This window comes from Chrysoperla carnea, chromosome 1 (genome assembly GCF_905475395.1).
Source record: "Chrysoperla carnea chromosome 1, inChrCarn1.1, whole genome shotgun sequence".
In the NCBI taxonomy this organism is placed as follows: domain Eukaryota; kingdom Metazoa; phylum Arthropoda; class Insecta; order Neuroptera; family Chrysopidae; genus Chrysoperla; species Chrysoperla carnea.
This window is the reverse complement of record NC_058337.1, coordinates 132,188,271-132,207,210: the sequence shown is the minus strand read 5'-3', so window position 1 is coordinate 132,207,210 and position 18,940 is coordinate 132,188,271. Positions and strand designations below refer to the sequence as shown.

The 18,940-nt window shown below is 29.7% G+C and overlaps 1 protein-coding gene across 2 annotated transcripts in view; it reads right to left on the bottom strand.

The window, feature by feature from the left end:
• The window catches only part of LOC123305921 (lachesin-like), a 539,350-nt gene that overhangs the window by 474,046 nt on the left and 46,364 nt on the right, over positions 1 to 18,940 (bottom strand). Inside the window, exons 1-2 of one of the 2 annotated variants that reach the window (XM_044887759.1) lie at positions 6,637 to 6,737; positions 6,403 to 6,528 (exon numbers count right to left, since the gene is read on the bottom strand). In XM_044887759.1, coding sequence (XP_044743694.1) covers positions 6,403 to 6,490 — 88 coding nt within the window. In that variant the 5' untranslated portion in view covers positions 6,491 to 6,528; positions 6,637 to 6,737. Of the gene's footprint in view, positions 1 to 6,402; positions 6,529 to 6,636; positions 6,738 to 18,940 lie in introns of those variants that run through there. The other variant, XM_044887758.1, reaches the window with a different exon arrangement.

Below are 18,940 nucleotides of genomic sequence, written 5' to 3'. Positions count from 1 at the left end.
CCTTGCATATTACATATATGCATGGTATAAAAAAATGATTATCATAATTCAATTATGTATTTAGGTGTGGGTAAGTATTCGATATGCTGATGATGGATTGTTTTTTATTTACGCTGTAATGTTGGTTTTAGAAAGTTTTGGAAACCGATTAAAAGAAAACTTTCTTATTATCTTTTTATGTCAAGTTTAATTTTATATATAAAATTTTATAAATGATTATATAAAATGTTAAACAATATGAATATTTATAATATATGAATTAAAGGTATAATCGGTAAAAAGTGTACAAAAAAAGACCAAGTACATTTACAGATTTAAGCCCGAAGAATATACATAGTGGGTCATTTTATTTGACAAGTTGACAAATGTTAAAAAGTAACTAAAAAACAGGAAAATTAGGTTTTTTCTTTGAGATTTCAGGATCAGAAGAGAAGTTTAATTTAGAAAATGGTGTTTTATAAAAAAAACAAACGTTTTTTGTTAGAAAATTTTTTTTGAGTTTAAAATAGTGACGAAAATTATTTAATGTGATTGGGATAAATTTCGCTATAAAATAAAAGATATTAGAAGCCATTGGCCATGAAATAATTCCAATAACTATTATAATTTTTTTTCTAAATAAAGATCTCTAGTTTTAGTACTCAAAGGCTCTCTGCATCTCTTGCTAGTACCAGAAATTATTGGCTAATCTATTCGATTTATGAAAAAATGTTTCGAACAAAAAATGTTTGCTTTTTTATAAGGAGCAACTTTCTAATTTATAATATTCTTCCTTGGTGACCTTCATTTTACCCTAAAGTTGAAGATCAAAGTCAAGGTTTGTGACAAGATGCTGCTTTTTAAGCTAAGATTTGGTTTGAAAAAATTTCTTTTATTTAGCCAAGAGATTTTAAACTTATCGATTAAAATCGTAAAAACTATTAAGTTAAATTTCATAAAGAGAACTTTATTCCGATTACCGGCATGGAAAAACATTTAGTGGAACATTTAAGGTCAAAAACATTACAAAAGCAAACAATTTTAGCTATCGAACAAATTTGCATGGTAGAAGCGCAAATAATAGTAAATTGTTGTACTTTAGCTTGGGTATAAGATACCGGAATAAATGAAATGGAACATCTTGGAAAACTTCAAATTCGATGCTTGTACAATAAGACCGTTATTCCTTGAAAAGAAATCATTTTTAAAAAGACATAAAAAAATATTAGTGTACTATTCCGATTTTTGAGACGTGGAAACGAATTTGGTTGAATATGTTCAGAATTATTTTGCCGACTGGAATACCCACGGTTGAAATCGCAAAATAATTATGCTTGCATTTTCACGATTGCGTATCAGCGTGTTTATTCCATAAACTTTGAAAGATTTAACATGTAGTTCGAGTACCGTTATAGACTTTTTCATCGATTTGCTTTTGTTCCGGACAGTTATCAAAAAACTATTCAACCTGAGAAAGTATAAAATATATTTTATCTTTTTTAAGCAGCGCTTTTTGACAGGGATAGAAGACATAAGATATGTCTTTACTTGATTGAAAACAGTCCGAAAGAAAGAAGAATCATTTTGTAAGTAAAAAGCCCTATTGTGCCTAAAAAAGGCCACATTGATTTTTGCTTACTGACAACCGATGACAACTTTGTGTGAAATTTTTACACTACCAATTTATGGAAAACATGATAAAATATTTTCCTAAATAAAATAATAATTATAAACAAAAAGAACTTCAATCAATTTGATCAAGACTTTTGTTTTGATTATTAATTGACAATTATAAATGTAAACATACGCGAGAAATATTGTAAATAAGAAATTTTTTTGTATGTACTATAAATACATACTGGAAAATCTTTTTGTTTCAACTGTTTTTCTTCCGGTCGTGTTTCAAGAGTGGAAAAACTTCCGAATATATAAACATAAATATTTTTCTTATAGACGTTATTTGAATAAACTATTTGAACTCTATATATTTTGTACAAAGTGTTTGGGAATTATTTCAGGAAAACATTCGACTGGACGAAATTTCTAGTGAAACAAAATTAATCTCTAAATATTATAAATGCGAAAGAAGCATGTTTGTTTGTGTGTTTGTTTGTTACGCTTTCACGCTAAAACTAGCAAATGATTTTTAATGAATCTGTACAGCAATATCGCTGATATATCAGAATAACACATGAGATATAATTTATAAAGATACATTAATAAAAAAATTTAAAAATAAATTTAATTTGACATTACCATATATTACAGATTTCTGTAAAAGTAATCATTAGACATTACCTTAAATTACAGATTTCTGTAAAAGTGGTGAATATAAAATATTTCACCGCCAACTTTTCTGACATACTCAATGAATAATTACGACAATTATACATTTAAAAAAATAGAAAACCATACATATATTTTACCTGTGTAAAACAATCTACCATTATTTCGAGTGTTATATAAAGGGGATAAGCGAGAGCAATCTGTATCAATCGTTACTTTTAAGCCCAGCGAAGTAGGTGGATATCACTCTAGTAATAAAATATTTTTCTACATAATCTGTTACGGCAGGAAGGCCGCAAAGAAGGGAATTAGCATTTTCTCATTTAACTTATAAACTATATGTATCTGAGAAATTATGGCATTAGGTTAATTTGAGGAGGCATCCAAAAAAATGAGTGTATAGAAGAAAATATAATAGATAGATGTTTGGAGGGTGCATTTTATTATAACTTGGGAAAATCAGACGCTAATTAAGAGTATAGTTTTTCGATATATACTTAGCATAGTTTTAGAAATATAAATGTCTAAAGATTTAGAGAATATCTCTTAACAATTTTCTGAATTCCAAAAACCCATCCATTCATGATGCTAGGAAAGGATAAAATGTTTTCTGTCTCAGGCAAAATATCCCTTTCGATATTTATTTAAAAAGTTTCTTATAAGTCTAACATCCATAATTTAAATTAAATTATGGATGTTAGAAATTTTATTAAGTATTGTATAATCAAATGACAGACGATTTTATTATTTTTTTATATTTCAAACACCATTTTTAAACTTATCTGTGGTACAGGATTCCAACTGTAATTCAGACAGTGAGTTAATATAAACATCATGCTTTAATGTCCACTTAAATAAGATAGTTTACAACATACTACATGTGCGAACTTGAAATATTTTATTCTTTCATAAGAATCAGTATTATAAATTAATTAACTATTCGCACCATGCGTGAGCGTTATTGGAGGCGTTTCCATGGTAACGATACACTACTTTAATTATAAAATTGTATGGATGCATACATACAGGATATAAAAATGAACAAGTGAAAACACACAATTTACTGAGTTAATTGTTGAAATACCATGCATAGTCAGTGTTGATTTCTTTATCACATTACACATACAAACATGTGACACATACATAACTGATAATCAAGTATAGTACATATTTCCGCCTAATTGACGCCCTCACGGGTAAACAGTGATGTTTACGAAAAAATGTTTCAAACTAAAGTTGTTTAATTTTTGATAAGGAACATTTTTTACATTTAAACTTTTGTTCTATGTCTAACGGTTTACAAGATGAGTCCTACGGACCCAAGACCCAATTGACCTATGATGCTCATTTACGAACTTGACCTCACTTTTTACGTCCTGAGTACGCTGTAAAAATTTCAGCTCGATATCTTTTTTCGTTTTTGAGTTATCGTGTCCACAGACGGACGGACGGACAACCGGAAATGGACTAATTAGGTGATTTTATAAACACCTATGACATGGTATAAAAAGTATAAATGGTTGGAAATTTTGTATTGATACCTTCGAGTCTATTAATGTAACATCTTGTCCCGTAAAATAAAAAAATATTTAAAAATTGTACATAATAATTTACGAAACAAAAATATTATTCTTGTATGTATTTTTGTGAGTGGATATTTGCCAAAACAAATTCAAAACAATGACTCGAAAAAGAAATGAAATGTGCTCTCTCAAAAATTTTGTGTGTATTTATATATATAAATATTACATAAATATATATGGGGTAGTTTATTTAGTTCAAGATGGTTGTTTCTATTTATCTTTACAAAGATGATTTTAAAGAATGTTTTTTTGTTTTATCTTTAATATTTACTTTTTTTTAAAAATATCTAAATCATTATCAATTATAAAGGTTGTATGCATTTTAGAAAATACAGCCAACGGTTATAAAAATTGTACGAATTTTTATATGTCTTGAAAATTTATTACAAAATGATATTAACACATTTTTTTGGTTCATTTACACTTTCAAAAATTGCTGCGTTTACTTAGATCTAGCTGTTGATTTTTTTTATAACAAGTAAATATTTCTTGAGTCAAAGATCACAATGATTAATAACGAAAATAAGGACTTAAGGAGTCCTTAAAAAAGAGGGCTTGAAAATATTTGAAACTTTGGATTGATTCTGTTAGAATTTCAAAAAAGGGAAAGTGAAAATTGGACGAACATTAAGAGTACCAGTTTTTTCTGAAAATGAGATAATTTTTTGTATAACCAATATATAATTAATCGCCCATTTAAGGGTAGGAGGGTTCGATTCCCGCCGTCGCTACAAAATTAATTTAATTAATAGTTGTGATGGGCTGGTGTAGTGCATGGAATATGCATGGAGGAGGTGTACTCAGCCTCTAAAATTGAGGAGCTGATTATTAAATTATCAACGGAAAGGTGGTAAAGCACGTATATTATATCACAATAGGGTCTATAGCCTAAGCGTTTCCTTCGTAAATTTCTTAAAATCCATTTTTTTTTTGAGATTACGAACAAACAACCTTAATTTTAATATTTACTTTTTAATAAAATAATAAATCCCTTTCATCAGTTTTGAAAGATAAGAGAAAAGCTTTACGCATCATGTTTATCTTTCACAAACGATAAATACACAAAAGATAAATACTTGAAACAAATTCTAAGAAAAAAGAATTTATTATTTATATTTTTTAAATATCTCTTAAAAAAAACATATATTATTAACTTGGTAATAAGGGAAAATTTTTTTAGAAACCATACGAATGTTGACTAAATGATGACTTTCTCATTTTAGTATTGTGTCTCTCGATTTAAGTGCACAAAAACAACTCGGTGTGGCGAGGAATTTATTAGAATAAAACCAGTACTTTTGTGAAGCGAAAATATGGACAATTTTGATAATTTTTGGACTATATTTGACATGTTTGTGTACAAAAATTGCCTATGTTAAGAAAAATTTTTTGATGAAAAAGAAACACTTTTTTTACTGGCATTTTGTGCTTAAAATAATATTTTAACAATATTTTTATTTTATTTCTTTTCCATAATTTCATTTTTGTATTTGATATCTAAAAAATATATTTGTATAAATATTTGCAGATCCATTAATTTTGAACAAAAGTCTGCGGGTTTGGGTCAACGATTTTGATACCAATCTCGAAAGTACAATAGAAAAGGAGAAATATCTGAAAATTTTGGCACAATTTATCCAAATGGGGCCCCACTTTAGAATTTATCCCTTTTTTTTTTTTTAATATTCTATTACAAAATTGAATTTTTTAGGGTTATTTGAGGGATAAAATCAAGTACAGTGGGTATAAAAAGTGAATAGATTCTCCAGAGTATATCTGAACAAAAAATACCCAGCTGCTGACCAACCCTCTACTTCGAATGACATTTTAAAAATACGTAAGATTTCTCCGAAACATTGGTTAAGATAGCAGCTCGCTTTGAAGCCGGAATTGAGTGTAAGGCAATGACCAGTTTTTTTTCGTAAAAGAAGAGGGTTTACAGAGAATAACGCTGCCTCAAACAAGTCTGTAAACTATAAAGAAGCTGAGATATAAACTTTTGGAAATGACTAAAAAATCGACTTTTTACATGATTCAAAATATTATTCGGCCTCATTTGAACGAATTGGGCTCAAATTTTCAGGATCATCTCTTATTCTGGTGTAACTTCGAGGAAAAATCGATACCAAAATTGGTGGCCCACCTCCGTACATTTTTGTCGAAAAGTATTGAATCCGAAAATCCATTTTTAAAATCTACAACTTTCAGTTGAGAAACTGCTCGTTTATGTTTTTAAGTAACTAAAAATTTATTTGCATGGAGTATACAATAACTGATATATCGGTAAAATCAGCCTGTACAAATAGTGAATAAAAACAAAATATATTAATAATTTTTTTTTCTGTTGTTCAATCCTTATATGATATGATATGTATAAAATACACAAACTTGGCGCAAAGAAGAAGAAGATGAGAGAAAATTTGAAGAAAGTGAGTATGAAAGTTTTTTGGGGACGAAGGATATATAGTGATGTGGTTGTAAGTTTATATGTTGTAATGAAAGATGATCTGTGTTCACTTCACATATATAAAGAAACGATTAAATATGTACATACCTAAATGTTCAACTTCACAAGGAAGAACCAGAGTGTCCCCAATGACAGCCCGGAACGTCTGACTGTGCGAGACAAACCGCGGCGCCATAGTTGTCTCTTCTCCGTCAAACTTTGTAGCACCAGTCCCTTTAACAGAACAAAAGAAAAAAATAGAAATAAGATAAACTATATTTATATATTATTTATATTTATATATTATAGTATAACAGGATGAACAAGGATAAAAAATTTCACCTTTGATCTTTTTTTACTATATATTTCTTATACCTAACTTTTAACCAGTTTACGAATAAAAAAGTTTTTAACCAGAATCTAGATTAACAATTTGCTTGCTTATACAAGACTAATCAATGCATTGCTTGACGAGGGATCGATTAACTTTAGTCCATTGAAATGTTACATTGACTGAACATTTTCGGGAGGACGCGATTTTATTTGTGGGACATGTAGGGGAGGTCAATACAACCTTAACCCCAAGTTTGTGGGATTGGCGCCCTTGTCCCCCGCCCGCCATCTTGAAAAAAGGGGTGGAAACATATTTTACTGTATCTCGTAAAATATTGATTTCTCAAAAAATTTGCAAAGACATAATTTGTAGCAAATTGTCGTGGCTACAATTGCGTATGTGACTTTTTGCGATAAACTTAAAAGTTATGAGCAAAAAAGTAACAAAATCAAAAATTTCTTTTTTTGCTTAATAACTTTTTTTCTTGTCATTTTATCATAAATTTAGGTGAGAGCAATATTATAGAGAATACGTTTATGAACATTTTATTAATTTTTGTTAATTTTTAACGTAGTAACAGCGCTCAAAAGTTGACCGAGTTTATCAATGCGCATGATAACTCGGCCAAAACAACATGTTTACCTTACTCTCGTTTTTTAATAACATACTAGCTGTTAAGCCCGCTTCGCTGGGTTGTTTTTGCACATTTAAATATCAAAACTGTTAAATGAAAGACTTTTTTTTTAATTCTCTCTGTGTGTACGGAACAGTAAGATTTTTTTGGCCGATCCCAATATTATGTCTACACTCTTTGTGTGTACGGAAAAGTAAGGGAAAGATCGATAGAAATCCATGGAACATTCCAGAATATTCGAGAAAGTTCTAGAAAATTCGATAGAAATCCATAGAACATTCCAGAATGTTCGAGAAAATTCGATAGAAATCCATGGAACATTCCAGAATTTTCGAGAAAAATCGAAAGACATTTGCGCCAGTAGCGCCATCTAGTGAAAATGGTACTATTGACAGTGGCGCCATCTATTGAAAATTATTAGAACTATTTTTTTAATCTATTTTCTATGAATTCCTAGATCATTTTTAATTCCACCCCCACCAAACTCCCTTATTCACAATGGGAGCCTAAGGGCTACCCAATGACATAATCTCCTACCGAAGGTCAATGGTTATTTTTAGGGAAAATCGGGGACATACAAACAAACACTCCCTTTTTATATATATAGATTTAATAAGCTGTTTCTTCTTCCTCATGCTATTCTTTTAGTTGTGCTACATATAGTTGTGATACAAACGATTCTCCAAAACAGTAACAAAAATTTCATTCAGTTTATCATCACTTCCGCCAACACAGGATGTAGCCCGTTTCCACAGTCTCCGAGTGTATCACCAGGTCGAATCATGGCTTGGAAAATACAATAATCCTGAATATCGGGGCTGGAAAAAGCATGGAAACATTAGGATGCCAATCCAAAGTTCGAAGTGCTCCACAGTGTGCCTCTATTGCTCTGGAGAAACCTGTACCAACATTATGGAAGTAACAAAATTAATGGAAGAAAATGAATTTGAAGAAGAATTACCAACGATGACTCCAACTTTAACTCCTGTCATTCCTCAAACCTTCACATTCGATGTTGAATTACAATCTGAGCCACAGCCTGGAGAATCTAAGCCACAACTTGGAGAATCTGAACGACAACCTGGACCATCGAAGAAGAGTAGAATGGGATAGCTAGCTATTCTATTTTAATTACTGATTAATAATATGATTAAGTCGGAGATATTGGAGCGCTGTAACTACGTTAAAAATTAACAAAAATTAATAAAATTTGCGAAAAAATGTTCATAAACGTATTCTCTATAATATTGGCAAGGGCGCCAACCCCACAAACTTGGGGTTAAGGTTGTATTGACCTCCCCTACATGTCCCACAAATAAAATCGCGCCCTCCCCGAAAATGTTCAGTTCGGCCCTAAAATTGTAACATTTCAATGGACTAAAGATTTGAGAGTTTTGGCCTTATGAACAGCAGGTGAAACTTTTTGGAATTTTGGCTCTATAAGCACACGATTCTCAAACCTAATTATTTTGTATTTTTCATAGTTTTTACTTAAAACAACTTACAAAATAAAACTTAACTTTAATTTCCTTGTTGAGGAAATAACTTTAAAACACAATTCACGTCTCGAATTAGAATTTCGAATGAATATGATGTCTTCATATTTAAATAAACAATTTAATAAAGATTATGACTTTTATTAAATGTAAATATGAATTGTATAAAGTTCTTGTTATTACATGAGTGCATAAAAATGAATTAATTGTCAGAGATATTATTTTCTAATAAAGTAACCTAGGTTTTGCTTAAATATATTTATTATGTAGATGATTAGATTCCAATAAAAAAAACTTTTAACAAAAAGAAAACCGACTTCAAAAGAAAAACTTTTCCAAAACAAATTAAAATGCACTAAGAAGTAAAAAAATAACGATAATATAATGTAGTTAAAATTATTGTTATTTTTTAGTCGGTGTCAGCCATGGAAACAACTCTGAGAGAACAGTTTGCTACATTAGCTTGGCTAACACCGACTCCAGAAATAACAATAATTTTAACTACATTATATTATCGTTATTTTTTTACTTTTTAGTGCATTTTAATTTGTTTTGGAAAAGTTTTTCTATTGAAGTCGGTTTTCTTTTTGTTAAAAGTTTTTTTTTATTTTGTGATTTTTAGTGAAATTAAAGTGCAGTAACTAATTTATCACTAAAAAAGAATCATCGAAATCGGTTGGCGTGATTTTGAGTTATTCGTCCTCTTGTCGTGCAAACTTAATTCAAGTTTAAGACTTTTATGATTTTCTCATGGATGTCGTTATCAGAACTCAATCAAAATGAAATGAGACCACACGGGAAGCACTAGCTTTGAAATAGATAAAGAATCATCAAAATCAGTTCACTCAGTCGAAAGTTCTGAGGTAACAAACATAAAAAAAAAATACAGTCGAATTGATAACCTCCTCCTTTTTTGTTTGAAGTCGGTAAATAAATACCATTACAAACTCCATAAGTGATATAATAATCCATTAGATAAATAAAAATCTGCAATCCAAGTCCATTAGATAAATAAAAGCTTCTTCTGATCATAAGTTTTCCACATTTTCATAAATTTTACCCGTTTTTTACTAGGACGGTAGCAAAACAATAATTTTTAGAACCCTGGATTATGAAACATTCTGTATTTTTTCTATATTGTGTTATATTTTTCTACCTATGAAACCTGTTGAAACATAAATGGTACAATCACAAAATTTAACAAGGTAATCATGTTTTCATCAAAATGTGGGTGGTTTAGCGAACCGTCAAATTTTTGAAATTTAATTTAAAAAAAAGCTTACTCAAAAACCTTTTATAAATCAAATTTGCTCGTAGGTCTGGAATAATTTCATCAACTACAGAAATCACTATGTTTAATCAGCTTTTGGTACGTATTTTGCTACGCAAACTAACATAAAGAATAGGAGGAAACTCCAATAACAATAAAATTAAAAATCAGCACTATTTAAAATACCCTTAACATTGATTTCTTTCGTGAAAACCTTTCGTAGTTCTAATATGAAACCAAAAAGATTCCATGATACCCATATTGAAATATTTCTTTGGTCACGTTAAAAGCCAAGAACTATTTCTATTTGGCTTTCTATTTGTCAATATTTTTGGTCGATTAACGTTACAAGGCCTACAGGGCCTTAAATAATTAATTAGGTTCATTAGTCGAGAATATAACTCAGATCTTTGAGATGAGAGCCACGTGTGGAAGATAGAATCTACCATTTTATTGAATCTACCATTCAATTATTTTTTAAATAATTGAATACAAGTTTTTACTCCCTAAATTTAGTAAACTTTCAGGACAGAGGATACAAATATTGGATATTCAACATCAGAATATATCCTTATAATATGATTATCTATAACAAATATTACAGTTGATTTAAACAATATGTTTGTCTGTCATGAAGAATCACTGTATTAATATATATAAATTATATATAAACAAACCACAGTATTTCTGAAAAGCCGAAAAATATGTAATAAATTTTCATATTTTTATTCAATTATGTCAACATTTATATATAATATACTATAAAACTCTTGTTCTATTTATTTATTTTCAAAGTTAATGTGCACCGAATATTTTCTGTTTCGAATAAATAAATCTTTTGACATTTTTAAAATAAGTTTAAACATAGTTTTCGTGAATCATTCAAGATGAAAATATTTTTAAATACCTGAAAGAGTTTAAGTTAAAAGTAGAAGTCTACAATCAGAAAAATTCTCAGTTAAAGTTCAGATCGATCTCTTTGAGAAAGTATACGAAAAAAACAAGCGGGAAGGACCTCGGGAATCTTGTAATTATCAAAAATTCTTATGATCTAAGAGGCGTGGCCGATCTTCACCCATCTGATAACCAGATGAGACATATTTTCAATGAAATTTATGGATTTTAAACACTCCTATCACAGTTTTTCTACCGAAAAGTGTTCCTGGCTATGTTTAGTTAAATTAATTTTAATACATTTTTTCCATGAACAGTTTATTTTTTCAGGCCAGCCTTTACCATTATTTTCTTGATTAAATTATCTATCTTCTGATACCAATTTCGATTGCTTACCAGATAGATGTAGATCTGTTCATACCATATGAATAGGTAAGTCAATATAGGTAATTATATCGATCAGTTAACCAACGGAAATTTTTATCAGAAGACAGATAATTTAAGTACGAAAATAATTGTATAGGCTTGCCTTCAAAACACTGTTCATGGAAAAAACTGATTAAAATTGATTTAATTAAAAATGACATGATAGGAGTGTTTAAAAATCAAGAAACAAATTTGTCTCATCTGGATTGATGAAGATCGACCGTATGCCACCTCTTGTACTTATACGCTTTCAACTGACTTTTCTAGTTTGCTAACCTTGTTTTCTGCGGATACCTCTTCGAACTTATCTCGTTTACGGTTCCCATTAAGTAAATTCATCAGTAACTTATAAATGCCTAGTCTTGCTGTCTTTATTTTCTTCACGTCAAAACTACCGAGGAAATTTTTCTCCAATTTGCTGGTTCTTTATCAATCCTCTCGTTTTTCTCTTAGCTTTCCTCCTTCTTCAGTTATTTTCGGTTGACAAGATTTCAAAAGATTCAGACCTACGTGATGGGATGATGATTTTTTTTCTTAAGATTACCGTAGATAAGATTAAGATACTACCGTAGATCTTTACACCCAAAAGAGTTATTTTTGTGATAAATTAAGTTATTGAAATATTTTCATTTTGCCATGAGCGTATTCTCTTCCTGCCTTGCAAGACTGCAAACTGGGATTTAATAACTAGGTCAAAGTGAGATAAGTCACTTAGATTCTTCATTTCGCTGGTGGCATATATCACATGTCAAGTAAGCTTTTGTTTTATTAATTTTAAAATGGTACATTTTTAGACGGTTTAGTTTTAAAAATTTTGTGAATGAAATCCGAAATCGAATGATACCCAATTTTCAGATGAAAGATTCGAAAACTTACATGCTCATAACTTAAATATTTTCGTCGGAAGGCTGAAAAAATATTTAACGTTTTTTTATTGACGTTTTTCGTAGATTTTCGATTTCCCAACAAATTATTTTGTAACAAACATTCAATTTTGAGGTTTGGAAATATAATAGTTATTTTTTCAACTTTATAATGTCGGTCAATAGTTTGTCAACATCTATTTTGGTTTGTGGATAATGTTTTTTCGATAAAAAAAAATCGTTGGCATGATTTTAAATACGTTTAACCACAAAAACCTAATGAAAAATTTATGATTATACAAAAAAAAATAAAAAATGGAAATGATTAAAATGAAAATAAAAACAGTGTATTTAAATTTAAAAGTAATTACTTAAATTTGAGTTAGCTAGTCATATTTTGATAATACATATATATGTATATATATTTATATACGGTTGGTCTTCGTGGTTTCAATGTCCATCCGGTAATAAAGGGAACCGCACTGCGGTTTACACATAATTTGAATAGAACATTCACACAAATAGGAGAGAACGTCACACAAATGTTATGAACCGCTATATACTGTCCATATAAAGAGATAGAAGAATATACTGGTTGGCAAAGAAAATAGGTCACTAAAATAGGTTGGATTCGAATTGAATACGTTTCCTTTCCATTACAATTTATATTATCAATACATAGTCAAATGGTAAAATATGAAATCGATATCATTTTTTGTTCGCGCGATATCGATGACAAAAAAATTACCGCGGATGTGCGTACATACACACCCACATACTTCTTCTAAAAATTGGTGATAATGCCGTGTCTTGACAAGGCATTAACACTATGAAACGTAAAGGCATGTGTAAAATTTCGCCTTATAAAATGGGATTCAATACAATAACTTTCTATACTGGTAAGTTAAAAACTAACGAGTTATTTCGCGATAAATCGACAAGTATCTTAGGTTTCGACTGAAGAAATTACTCTGGGAGATATCACAGACTAAAATCGATCGGAAAGATGCGGAAATACGAGAAAATCATTCCGGATTTTAGGTGACATCTCAGATTTTTTGGGTTAAAATTAGCTTATGTACTGAGCTTTATGGAAATTGAAGAAGACAAATTTTTCTCAGTTTTTTGCAATTATATTAAGGATTACGCCTTGAAATTATCTTAAGGATTACGTCTTGCAATTATCTTAAGGATTACGCCATCAATAACCGAATAAATAGGGAAAAGAACGAACATTTGATATAGTTAGGTAATTCCAACACCTTAAATGTCCTGAAAACTTTGAATTATTTAGTATTCCGGTTTTCTTTGCCCATCAGTTTATATGAATGGTCAACAATACTGACCATGGGTTGTACTAGTGACTAAACCATTGGTATATATTACATAGGTGGCATTTGGTTTATCCCGTACTATTATGGTAGGTATACAACATTTTCGCTTAGTGTTTTAGTATAGTAATAATAATGGACATTTAGTGGTACCTTTTGCAATGTAATGTTATTATTTACAAGGGGACAATAATTGATTGTTTGCGTGTTGCAGAACCATGCAAAATGAGACCACTATGTACAATAATAATCTATTTTCAACATAATACTACACCGTGAGCGGTTATATAGTGTGTTCACCAGGTTTCAATTTTGCTGAAACAAGCATATACTTGTTACCTGGTTACCGGTGTAAGATTAGATTTGGCGAAAAGGATCAGTATAAGTTGTGTCTCAGTTTCATTATCTAGCCTCATATAATAACAAGAAATGGCATAAGTATGTACTTGCAAATTCCCGTACCCATAGTACTCCGCGACCTAAAAGTATTGTGGAAGTTGTAAGTTGATTAAGACCAGCGTAACATTTGCCACTGATCTTGAACTGTTTATTCCATGAAGTATGAAACATACTGAAAAGTCAACTGACCAAAGAATGTTTCTTAATAAGATAGGCGATGATGTCTGTAATGCAACTGGCCTTAGCAAGGGCAAACCAAAGTATATACTTGGAAGTTCCCGCATCCAAAATATTCTACAAGCCGTCTTTATTCTTAGGGCCATCTTTTTAAAATTTTATTCTTAGTTTTCGTCTACATTCATGAAATTTAAGAAGTTCACAAAATTCATCATCAAAGTAAAAAATACCTAGGGTACAGATAATTTCAACCACATGTCTAAACTCATTTAGTTTACTCCTTTAGTAAGTCCAAAACTACGGTTTTGGACTTACTTAGAGTGTTAATTACGAATTCTTCATTTCGTCTCCTTTTACGTATTCTATCGGGTTGGCCGAGGTACCGTCAATTTTGAGTCCATCGAATCCTACCCAGATTGCCCAGTGGAAAAGATGCGACTAGTTTATTTCCGACTTTAGTGACCAACGGTAGTTAACGAGTCTAATGAACACCTCGTATAATAAAGTAATATTTCGTCTCATGCTACAACAATTTATTACTAATATTTCAATACAAACTCGTAATAAAATTTACGTTTATTGTTTAAAATGATAATCTATGCTACAATATATTACGTGTATTGTAATGCTAAGCCACGACAGCGGCCACCATTTTACACAACAAAATTATAAAAAGTTTTTATAATATTTTTATCATGGATTTTGTTGATATGTTGTTTGTTTAAATTGTTTATAATAATTTTTTACTGAAATAAAAAAAAAAAAATTAAATCATTGATTTACAATTATTTATTTCATGTTTATTTTCGCAGACAATGTTTACCAAAAAGAGACTTCATCTTTTGAAAATGCTTAGAATTCATTAAAACCAGAAGAAAGTTAGGCAGAAGAAAAGATTTTGTAGAAATTAAGTGAATTTTTGTGTTTTGGAAACTTCAATAGAATCGTGCCTTAAGGTTGATCTGAAATTAAGGCAATAAGACAAATTTTGGATAAAAACTTCTACTTTTAAAAATCAAATCTCGTACTTGATGAGAAATTTTTATAATATTTTTTGTAATTACATGAACTAAAATGAGAAAAATTCACGAAAATTTTCATCCCCCACTTACTAGTGATGTAACATGCTATCTAAATTTAAATAATTAATTAAATTAATAAAAAATTTAGAGTCAACTACTATCAAAATCCAGTGTACAGCTCGATCAACCTTAAGGAAAGTCTAACATTGCTCCTACGAAAATTGGTTTTCAAAAATATCCAATAAAATGTGGTGAAAATCTTTTTAGTTTACAGTTCATTGATCTGTTATTGTTTCTATAACAATTCAATGAACAGTCCAGAAATGTCACAGTAGAAGTAGATCGGGGATCGATCCCTGATCATGCCACTATCGAATCGAATGTTTTACATTCCTCCCCAATGACAGTACAAAAAACCTTTCAACACAATTGCAACAACAGTAACCAAAATCAGTACATTTTGAAAATAGTTTTACTGAGCCCATGAATTGATGAGAAAATTTACGAAGTTTTTTTATTTGGTTGCGTTGCCTTTTGAGACACGTTGTAAAATAATTTTAAAATTTGTTATTTTTTATATTTTTACTGCAAACATTAGCACACTAAAATGATTTATTAGTGCTAATTACACATGGAAAAAACAATTTTACATTTGCTCTGGATAAATAAATAAATATTTTTGCAACTTAGATGATTTGAAAGATTATTAATGATGTATAAAAATTGATTGATATTAAAAGTTTTTTATTTAACCGATCAGTTTTTGTACTTTTGCTGTCTTTGTATCCCGGATACGACCGGACGATAATATGTGTTTAGCGAATTTCGCCATCCAAATGTCACATAGACTGATGAATTGTGCGCAATAAGAGAGACAATCGTAACCAAGCTGATAAGCTATTATTGCCAGATAACCGAGGTACGTTATAATTAACACTGACAACCCTTCAATTAAATTCATAGAGTCACAGGTTGAAATCAGAAATGATAACTTTTTGCCCATGGTCGGAACCATGTAGGTGTCGTAGGATTTCTTAATAGTTTGGCGACGTGGTAGGAAGAAGCATCGAGCTTCAAATAAGACTTGCTAAAAGTGAAGGTTTTCAGGTCTCTTAGTGAGTGGCACCACTGCTGACTGTCCTTTCTAACCAAATCCAATCTAACTATAATTCAACCTTGTACATTTTTGCATGAGATATTAACGATTTAAAATAATTATCACATTTTCAGCATTTTGCTTCGAAGAAAGATATCGACGCTTTTTGTCTCAAACATTACTTTGTGATCGTACGTAAAGCGGTTTTTTATACTTCATGGCTATTTTCGATTTTAGATTGATCATAACTGACCGTCGTGAATCACCCTTAATTAGTTTGATTTTTCCAAATTAGTACCAAATTAAAACTTCATCGGAAAAAATTGTATATTTATTTTTTAATTAACTCACATCATCAAAGGGTTGTAAAAAAATCAATAAATGCACAATATTCAATTAATTAAAGAATAATAAACATGAAAATCATGTATCACATAATCTCACCCCACTTATGATCTGATATAAATCATTAGTCGTATCCCACATATAGACAGATAGGTAGGTATTTTATACCCAATCAAGTAACATGCAAAAGTTTTAAAATAAATTCACCCTCTTATTCAAGTTCTCATCCCTTAGCTTATATATAATAGGGATGAATGTGATATGTATAAAATTTTCCTATGTTAATTTATAATAGTAACTTTTATGAAAACATAACATATTGTCAAGTTTTTTAATGAGCTTAAAAAGCTGTATAGTTCTTATCCTGATGCATGATGCCTGCTGCCTGAGCAAAATCATGTCACTTTATATAAATTGTAAATAATATATGTGAAATAAAGGCATTTACATTTTTTTTTTAAATAATACAGTGTGATCTCTTTTGTTGGAAACCCAACAGTAGACAAGGGACCAAAAAAAAACAATTGACTGAGTTAACTGTTGAAATACCCTCTAAGAAAAGTGTTGAATGTCAGTGCTTGCCGCATTATTAATAAATTAGAAGAGTTCAAAAACTAACACAATTAGGCTGTGTTGCTTTTCGAAAATTTCAATAACAATCAAAAATATTTTCTAGTTTATTTTTTGGCTTTCGATAATGTTTCACAAGATCACTAGTTGAAGCTACTTGAAAATTTTCAACTCCCTGTTTTTATAGTTTTGGAGCAAATGAACACCAAAGTTTTGTCCAAATTTGCGCATTCATGGGCTTACGCATACAATGTGCCTACGAAAAAATGTTTGAAGCAAAAGTTGTTTTTTTTTTTTTTCTTAAGAAACATTTGTTACATTTAAACTGTCTATGAAGGATTACAAGATGGGTCCTACGGATGCAAGTTTGTTCTTCATATACGAACTTAAACTTACTTTTTACATATTTAGCACGCCATAAAAATTTCAGCTTGATATCTCTTTTCGAGTTATCGTTTTGACAGACAGTCAGACAAATGGATGAACAAACGGAAATGGACTAATTAGGTGATTTTATGAACAAAAGTCTATTTTATTTCCTCTTCTGGGCTCATAACCTGTAGTATTTATTTCATTTTAAACAAGTTCGGCTATATATATATTCAAATACTTAGTTAAAATAATATGAACTAAACGTATTATACCGTACATGTAAAAGTTTAGCATTATTTCCTCCTTTGTAATCGTTATCTGTTTTAATATAAACTCCACACACGAACGGTTTTTTTTTTAAATGAACCATTGTATACACAAAAGTACATGTTTTGCTTTCATAATGTTGTGTATGAATACAAAAAAAAATTGTATGCATAATTGATATTCAATATTTATTTATGTATTTATGCTTTTTTTTTGTTATAAATTGTTGTTTTGAATAAATTGAATCACTTAAAGCATTTCCTACCTTTACAAAAAATAAAATGAAAACTGAATTTCAATTCTTTCATTTGAATAATAAAATTATTTCTTTTCATTTAAAATTTTTAGGACAAATCGGAATAAATTTTATTTAAATTCTCTCTCACTACAAAAATTTGAATTTTCCAAGTGTTCAATGAGATTTTAGATCAGTAACATACAAGGCCACGTCAACCACTGAGTTTTATCTCTTGCAAAACCGAATTCAGTCCGCTAAATATGTATAACTTCCATATCGATTCATTTTATTCTTCATTTTTTTAATTGAGTTTACACACAATGTTTGTATCATTAATGTATTAATATTGCCTATATTTTTAAACAATGATATTCTATATTTAAACCTTTATGCAGTTTTATTACATAAGTGATGAAATCATTGCATAAAAACACAAATTACTAACATAACAAGTGAAACTTACAAAATTTAGAAAACCTTTGATCCCCCGTTCCTTGAAACACGCCAACACTTCTTCGCGCAACGAATAAGATTAATACTTTTAAACTCTTGAGTAAGCTTAATCCGGCCCTGTGTGTCACACTTTTATGCATAACTTTGTCAAAATAATATTCAACAAAAAAGTTTTATAGATATTATAATTTTTAGCATAAACAAGTTGCTAATGATTTAACGCATAATTTTCTTATTTAAAAACTTAGTAAAACAAAACTTTTCTGATTAAAAAGAGTTTTTCCCATAGAAAACACACAAAAGTGATTCTTCTTTCTTAACAATGTTAATCTATCCATCAAAAAATAACTTCCACCATCTTATGAACATTTTATGAAGTTCTTTTCACTTTACACTACATTATAACAAAAACATTTGCTGTGAATTCTCACATAACTTCTGTGTAAAAACTAATTTTTA